The sequence below is a fragment of the Anopheles gambiae genome, chromosome X (assembly GCF_943734735.2).
Source record: "Anopheles gambiae chromosome X, idAnoGambNW_F1_1, whole genome shotgun sequence".
Lineage (NCBI taxonomy): Eukaryota > Metazoa > Arthropoda > Insecta > Diptera > Culicidae > Anopheles > Anopheles gambiae.
Window position 1 is genome coordinate 7,233,906 of NC_064600.1, and position 8,540 is coordinate 7,242,445.

The window sequence follows — 8,540 nt, forward strand, 5'->3', positions numbered from 1 at the left end:
CGGAATCAATCACGAAACCGATTCCGGAGCCGATGCCACAATCGGAATGGGCTCTGGAATCAGAATCAACCTGGGAAACACAATTTGCTCCAGCAATGGAATTGACTCCAGAATAGGAATTCGCTCCGGAATGAGAATCAGTTCTTGAATTGAAATAAGAAGTTTACTGAAGCGAAATCAGTCCATGAGAATGGATCGTTTACAAGTCAATTTTGATTTGTTGCGGCTATCAATACGTAACATCATTGGGTCCTAACGTCTATTCTTATGGAGGTGTCGAAACCGACTCCAGTTTCGAAGCCGATTTCAATTCCGGTGCCAATTACGATTCTGGAACCGATTCCGATTAGCGAACCGATTATGATTCCGATGCCAATTCCGGAGCCGATTCCGAATCCGATTCCGAAGCAAATTTCGGATCCTATTCCGGAGCCGATTCTCAAACCAATTCGGGAGCCAATACCGATTCCGGAGCCGATTTCAAATCCGAAACCCATTCTGATTCCGGAACCGATTCCGAATCCGGAGCCGATTCCGGAACCGATTCCGATAGTCAATGTCGATTACGGAACCGATAAAGATTCTGGAGCCTATTACGAAGCCGATTTCGGAGTCAATTTCGATTCCGGAACCGGTTCCGATTTCGGAACCGATAAAGATTCTGGAGCCGAATCCGGGGCCAATTCCAGAGCTAATTCTGGAGCCGATTCTGGAACCAATTGCGGAGTCAATTCCGATTCCGGAACCGATTCCGAATCCGGAGTCATTTTCGATTCCGAAACCGGTTCCGATTTCGGAACCGATTACGATACCGGAACCAATTCCGGAGCCGATTCTGGAACCAATTTGGGAGCCGATCCCGAAAACTGATTCCGGACCTACAGTCCGGAATCGATTCCAGCGAAAACTTCATTCATTCCCATCACTAGTGTGTACGGGCCGTTTTTCCGCAATATCATCCTTCTTCCAATATGCGAGGGGTAAGGATGGAGGCTAGTAGGTGTTCCTGGTACAAATAATGACGTACACACTTGCTGTGTGCAATCGGTGTGTTGGCTAACTGCAGCCCCGGCTCTCCCGTTTTCTTTTTCTTTTTCTTTTTTTTTTTGAATGGTTCTTATCAGATGATTAATTCGGGCCGGAACGCGCACTTCACGCGCCGTGTGCCGGTTGTGGAGTGTTTAGGAATCTTTTAGGAACGAATTGTACCTGACCTTCTTTTCTTGCCCCTTTTGGGGCCGGGTAGGAAGTAGCACAGACGTTTCGTTTTACCATTTGTTGTTTTGTTTTCTGAGTGTACCTTCCGCCTCACAGCCTCCCACTAAGAAGCTGCGGGGGGGTTGGTTGCGTTTGTTGCTAAAAGTTGTCAGCTAATTAGTACTACACCAGTGGGCGCCTGTGGCGCTGGCGATCAAATATTACACTCTGCTTTACACGCAACATGTTCTCAATTTCACACCCTTACAATACCGGCTTAACATATGACTCGTACGCACTACAATGTAGGTGGTTGTTTTTCTTAAGATACTAATATTTTATTTACTCCTCTCACTAACTGGCTTTTGCTCTCCTTCCCTCATACAGTCGTTGCCGCTAAATTTTGACTCTAACTCACTTATTTTTGTCTCGAAGGCACCAATTTTTGACAGCGTTTCACGATTTTTGCCTCGAAGGCATCAATTTTTGACAGAGCGCATCAATTTTTGCCTGTGAGTCAATCGCTTTATTTACAAAATTTTATGTAATTTCTGAAACGGTGTGTTCTGAAATGATTGAAATTAAGTTAAATAGTGAATAATTTTATTGATACAATTTAAAATACAACAATTGTTTTGCCATTTTTGGCAGTTTCAATGGAGTGAAAAAAATTGGCACGTATTTTCAGCTGTAAACAAAAGCTTTAGAAATTCTAAAATTTCATCATTTTCTCTCAAGAAACAATCAATTTACACAGTTTTTGTATTTTTTTATGAGTTGTGGAATAACAATTGTTAAAAATCTGCTTAAATACCTTGTAAAATTGTCATTATTCCTACAAGAGTCAAAAATTGATGACTTACTGATGCGCAAAAAAAGATTAATGCGCACTGTCAAAAATTGATGCCTTAGAGGCAAAAATTCATGCGCACTGTCAAAAATTGATGCCTTAGAGCCAAAATTTGGTGGCAACGACAGTAACGCGCTCGTAAAACTTATCCTACAGCTAATGCCGCTTCGCATCACTACCAAAGATTGTGCTGGGAAGCAAGGATCCCTAGACAAATTGGGAGGGGGAGGGGGGAGGTTACAAATAAAACAACGGAAAGGAAACGGAAAGGAAACGGAAACGCTACGAACTGCTTGTTAACACAATTGCAAAATAGAAAGAGAGTTCCATTAGGGTAAACTTATTTTTAAAAAATAAAGCCCTTCACCAGATGTTCATGATCGATCGGTTAAAAGTGGGTTGAGTTGGGAAGCAAAAACAGAAAACTTCATTTGCAAAGACGCTCCATATTGCGCCAGTGTTAATGAATGTTTCCACGGGCGTGAAAGCACTGTACAGCTAAACTTCTACTGCTAAAAATTCCAATCGTCTGCCATGCTGTTTTTTTGTTGTTGTCTGCGTAATGTAATGTGACACAAATATATATATAAAAAAAAACAAATGAATTTAAAGATAAAGCTTACACACTAACAAGAAATGATGACTGATTGGCATAAGAAGAAAAAAAAGCCACACCACACGCTTTGCACGTTTGCCGCGAAACGCAAAGATAACCCGGCAAACGGCTCTGTGCCCGTGTGTGTGTGTGTGTGTGTGTGTGTGTGTGTGTGTGTGTGTGTGTGTGTGTGTGTGTGTGTGTGTGTGTGTGTGTGTGTGTGTGTGTGTGTGTGTGTGTGTGTGTGTGTGTGTGTGTGTGTGTGTGTGTGTGTGTGTGTGTGTGTGTGTGTGTGTGTGTGTGTGTGTGTGTGTGTGTGTGTGTGTGTGTGTGTGTGTGTGTGTGTGTGTATGTGTATGTGTGTCTCAAAAACACATTCGCGAGAGGGATGAAAAAAGTAAAAAAAAAAGAAACTAGGATCAACAAACCCCACCGCCTCACAGCGTCGTGTAGTGGGCCTTGCAGTGCACGATAAACTCCGACACCGGATCGTTGTCGCCCTCGCCGCGCATCGAGCCGGTAATTTCCTCGTTCTCCACCATCGGCAGAAACAGCTGGACGAACTCGCTCGAGTACGGGTGGGTGACCGTCTCCAGCACCTCCGTCACGAAGTACCGGATGAGCGAGATGTCGGTGTCGCCCCGCGTGCAGCACTGGCTGATGTACTTCACCACCGGCACGACGCACCCGCGCGCCAGCAGATTGACCATCCGGTCGAGCAGCATCTTCTTCAGCTCGAGCTGCACCAGTATCTCCAGCTCGTCCTGCTTCGACTCGAACAGGCGCACCAGCAGCCGCAGTATCTGGTCGTGCAGGGACGCGTGCACGCAGGCGACCTCGTCCAGCAGCGCCAGGTGGAGCGGGCAGCTCTCGGTGCACAGCTTGAAGTAGGACGGCTCGGTGACGGTGTTCTCGACCCAGCGGATCACGCCGACGCCGACCACCGGAAAGCGGATGCAGCTGTACAGCGTGGAGATGTCCGCGATCAGCTCGCTCGAGCCGCGGCTCACGTTGCAGATCGCGTGCACCTTCTCGATCGCGATGATCGTCGCCTTCAGCTCGTCCTTGTTCAGCACCCGGTGCCCCTTCGGCTGGCCCTTCTTCGTCGGTATCTCGCACACGCTCGCGGCGTACCCGAGCAGATAGATGTACTTCGACTTGTGCTCCTGGTTGATCTTGACGCCGACCTTGAACAGCGAGTCGACCAGCAGCTCGAGAAACTGCGGATTGCGTATCAGATCGATCGGGGGCGGCTCGGGCGAGGTGTAGTTCCGGTACAGCACGGTAATGTCGGCCGGGTTGAGCGTGTTGCGTGACAGCATCGAGGTGAGCGCTTCGCAGGCCTGCGGATGCCGGGACGACCCGTTCAGTGCCATCGTGATCGGCGTGACGTTGTGATTGCTGCAAGACGTGGGCGGCGAGATGACGAACGTGAGCAAAATTATCGAACACAACTACAAACTACACAACTACTCAGTGCTGCAGAATGTCAATGTCATACATCTGACTGAAACAAAATCCATGTCAGCGTCACGCACTCATTTGTGATAATCAGAGGTGATACTCAAAACGATTGCTGTGATCAATGTGCCCGTTTTTGTGCCATTTTTACGCTTGATCAGTCACTATGTCATGCCTTTTGTTTTACTGTGATCAGTTGTGCAACATGTCACTGATATAGTCCTGACAAATTCCGACTGAAACAAAATAATGTCAGCGTCGCGAGCTTTACTGTGATGATCAGAGGTGAGACTCGCACAGTTGTTGCGAGCATCACATGGTGACATTGTGTACAACCAGCTCTTGCTCAGTCACTTAGTCGCGACATTTTCAGTCGGTGATCATCCCGATAGTCATGGGAGATATGCGGTGCGTGCGAGTGGTTCAAAGAAACGATATCAACATGGTTTCTCGCTCTGTTTGAACCGACAGACCATCAAATCCGAGCAAGAAAGAATGCTCATTTTGTTCCTTGCGACCACAAGCCAAGTATATACCAAGAATGTCGTGATTATCATTGGGAAAAAATGTCGTGACCAAGTGAGTGATCAAGAGTTGGGTGCTAAACCAAAATGTCATCAAGCATGTGATTGTACCACCAACTGTTTGAGTCTCACATCTGATCATCTCAGCTGATAATTATGATGATTATGCTTGCGACGGCCTTAAGCTCAGCTTGTTAGCCAGAGTATCGCGGTTGATTGAAGCACTTGCATGTCGTATTCGGCATGTCACGACGCACTATCATTGAGTATCAGCAATGAGCATCAAGCTACCATGGATATGTTCATTATTTTCGTTGGTGTACATCTCGTGATGCTCATAACATTTTGCAGCACTGACTGCAACCACTCTTCTACTTACTTTTTCAGCGCGTATTTAGTAATTTCCTGCGACAGCCGCTTCATGATAAAGCCCCCCTTCGCTTCCTGCGACAGCACCTGGATCAGGACCTGGCTGTACACGTACGTGTGCTGCCCGTGGCACACCATCTTGGCCACCTCCTCGATCGCACCCTGCCAGTCCTCCGGGTGGCTCAGGAACTTGGCGATCGCGGTCTTGAGCACGCGCGAAAACACCTCGATCTGCTGGGCGGCGGTCGAGATCGAGGTAATCTCGCTCTGGAAGCCGGCGTCCGAGATCAGCTTGATGGTGAAGTTGAGCATCAGGCACTCCGGGTACTCCTCCGCCAGCCGGTAGATGAGCGACCGCCACGTGTGGTGCTCGATCATCTCCGTCAGCCAGCCGGGCGTTTCGCCCTCCTCGGTGAAGATTTTGTCCGCCTTCTTCGGATCGAACGTCTTCAGTATCATGTCCTTCAGGTGGTTCTCGACCATCGCCTGCACGTCGGTCACGCGCACCCCCGCCATGATCAGCCACTCGGCGAGCAGGTTCGCCGTCTGCGCCACCGCCGTGTAGTTGGCGGACAGGGTGTTGATCACTTGTTCCGGTGTGCCGCCTGCCTGAAAGTAGCGCTTCAGCTGCACAAAGATCCCCGGCTCCATGATGTAGTCGACGCTTGAGAACAACTGCAGACAGTCGCTCACCACCGCCTTCGGGTTTTCGGACGGTTCCTCATGGTTTTCCACCTAAAATGGAACGGCGTAACGGAAACGGACGCATGCATTGGTAGTGCGCTACGGGTTCGGGTTTCGATCGGTGTTGGCTTTACATACCTCTTCTTCGGGCGCATTGCCCCGACCAGCACTGTTATTCCACGCCTCATCCTCGAACTCTTCCTCCATTCCGCGCTATCCCTACGTGGCTAGGTCGAAGGCGCAGGCGTTCACCCACAGCAGCTGGGCTCCCACCTCCCTAGCGCGTACCGTCTACGTTAACTGCTGGCGGTACCTTGTCGCACTCTCAATTGCACAGTGCGCCAGCTAGCTACCAACACACCAGGCAAACCATTCCCCTCGGCACGTCTCTGCCGTACTTGCTGGGCACTTTCCTCCACACTTCGGCACCAACCATGCGTGCACCGACCATTCACCGAAGCTCCAGCAAGATTATGGGGAAGCTGCAGCGCGAACTAAAACCAGAAACTAAAATCAGCGCAGGAGTACAATATTTTGGGTTTGCGGGTGGCTTTGTTTACGGATGCAGTGCTTGGTAGCGGCGACGCGAAACCGAAACGTCAAGCTTTATCTGCCTGCGAGCTGTCAAAATCCGATGCCGTGGGCGGGCAGTGCAAATAGATTACCCAAGTAGCAAATGGTTGGTTGTTTTGGCTGGTGAGCTACAAATTCGGCTACAGTGAGCTACCTTCGAGGCAGTATTTCATGTGCAAATCAACTAAAAAAGTCACCGTAAGGGCCATGGCAGCGCTTTATCGAATGCGATTTTATCGGATGGCCTGTCAAATTTTTACATGGGATTTGACAGATAACGTGGTCTAAGGTACAAATTAACGGAGTGTAAAAAACAGTTAAATTTTCCGCTTTATTATAGTGAACACAACGATAGGTACTGTGTGAATGATTATGAAAGCCCTATTTCATTGAGGAGTTTCGAGTGGAATGGAAACAGCTTCTTCGACATAAAATTTTAGTTTTAAACAGATAGACATGTCTTACATAAAATTCCGTCCCATCATGTCGAGCATGGTATAATATTTACCTAGTGAACTTTTCTATCTACTAATGTCAACGCGAGGTGGACTTTACACATGGTACAGTCGTCAACCCGAACGACTCAATAACATGCCCGTCATAGGTTCAAGTCTAGAATGGACCGTCTCCCCATTGCAAGGATTCCCAAATAGCTAGCTCGTACTTTATAGCTGATTTAGGGCTGTTTAACGAAAAATCGTTCCGATGTCGTACTTTGTGGCTGATTAAGAGATAGACGGTACTTTGCGGAACTATGGAGCTTTTTAACAGGCACATGGTACTCTTTGGAACTTTGCGGCTGATTAGCACTATGCGTAGGGTTCATGATGGAACTTGAAGGCTTGTTAAGAAACGGTACTGAACTTGGTGGAACTTTATAGCTTTTTAATGCATGACATCGGTTCAAGGTGGCTCTTGTCAAAGTGTCAAAGACGGACGCCGGCAATAATCTCATTGCTGCTGCACAAGTTAGATTCGTTACTTAAAGAATGAATATTGAGTGAAGCGATTGTGAATTATCATTAAATTGTGTAAAATTTTGTGTAATTTATCAATACAAAAGATTTAAAAATATACATATGTGTTTAAACCAAACAAATTTTGTTGTTTATTTCATCGATGACGCTTGCTTGAAAATAAAACACAAAGAAAAATAATCCCTGGCATCGTGGCATAAGGAAGCTGCTTAGGCGCTGTTTGAAAGACCCACATAGAACTTTGATGCTGTTTATCTACTGCAAAAGGCGAATTAGAGCAGCGATCTTTAGCGTGCCAAAATGAGCTGCTTAAGCAATTCTGGCTATTTGGGTTGACTATCCGGCTATGTGGTAATGAATTAAGTCTTTAAAACCTCTATAGGTCGGCATGTCCAGGTAGGACGTATAATAGAAGGATGTAAACGATAGATAAATTTCGGAATTATTCCTCTAACGGATAAGGCCCTTCTAGACACACCGACCATAACTGCAGCTGAGCATATTTTGATAGCGGCTGACAGGGGAATGATGCCGTACAAAATGGGTTGATCAAATAAAGCTAATCATTTGGCATTTATATAAGCTCATAAATAGTCAACATTTATCGCATATTATGGCCGAATAGCTAAAGAAGCTTGATCGATTTCATTTTAGCCAGTAACATCGTCTCCAGAGTCTTAGCTCGGCACTTTTCGGCACTTCTACGTTCAGTGGCGTGGAAAATCGATTTTCAATTTAGAATCATGGTGTCGCTAGAAGTGCTGGAATATCTATTGTAAGATAAACATATAAACTTAAGTTTTATTTTTTTTGATTACAAATTTATTGATTACCTGATATTTATAGTAAGCAATTAAGTTTTTTGTCATTCACGTTGTTTTTTATCAAAAATTAACAATAAATTCAAATACTTCTATCGATTTTGACAGAAAATCCTGACAGAAGCCAAATGTAAATGAGCATGTCGAGTTAAGATTTCTAGACCATTAGTTATCTGTTAACTGAGATATGACAGAAACATAACAATGGAAGGTGAGAGTACTTTCAAGCGTCGAATAAACCAATCAAGTATCTGCTCAAGATTGCTAACGGATCTCAAAAGGTAGCTCAAAATACATTCGCTTAAAAATGAGCTACAAACAGCACGCCGTGTAAGCTGTACGTACTAGTAGAAGGCACCCTTAGCTGAAACTCCGTTGTCTGTGATTTATATATTTTATTTTTTATGGTGGATGTTTGCTGATTCCTCCGATAAGTATGTTATTGTTTAATTGTCGAACATTTACTTAAAGAATGTGTTTAACAAAAAC

General features: G+C 46.0%; 1 protein-coding gene across 1 annotated transcript; it reads right to left on the reverse strand.

Moving 5' to 3' along the window:
- Positions 1-1,510: 1,510 nt before the first annotated feature.
- On the reverse strand, positions 1,511-6,301 carry LOC1271857 (negative elongation factor D). The gene is made up of 3 exons (XM_310712.5): positions 5,819-6,301; positions 5,007-5,731; positions 1,511-4,043 (listed from the first exon to the last, which is right to left on the reverse strand). Exons 1-3 carry the CDS (start codon positions 5,885-5,887, stop codon positions 3,080-3,082), a joined length of 1,758 nt encoding a protein of 585 aa, XP_310712.4. The 5' UTR covers positions 5,888-6,301; the 3' UTR covers positions 1,511-3,079.
- Positions 6,302-8,540: the final 2,239 nt, after the last annotated feature.

What these genes read in the sequence shown, in the direction of transcription:
- LOC1271857 (XM_310712.5), bottom strand. Translation starts at nt 5,887, where the DNA reads ATGGAGGAAGAGTTCGAGGATGAGGCGTGGAATAACAGTGCTGGTCGG. An exon ending in GCAATGCGCCCGAAGAAGAG is followed by an intron (nt 5,732 to 5,818) that starts GTATGTAAAGCC and finishes GTTCCATTTTAG; the next exon opens with GTGGAAAACCATGAGGAACC. An exon ending in ACTAAATACGCGCTGAAAAA is followed by an intron (nt 4,044 to 5,006) that starts GTAAGTAGAAGA and finishes CACGTCTTGCAG; the next exon opens with CAATCACAACGTCACGCCGA.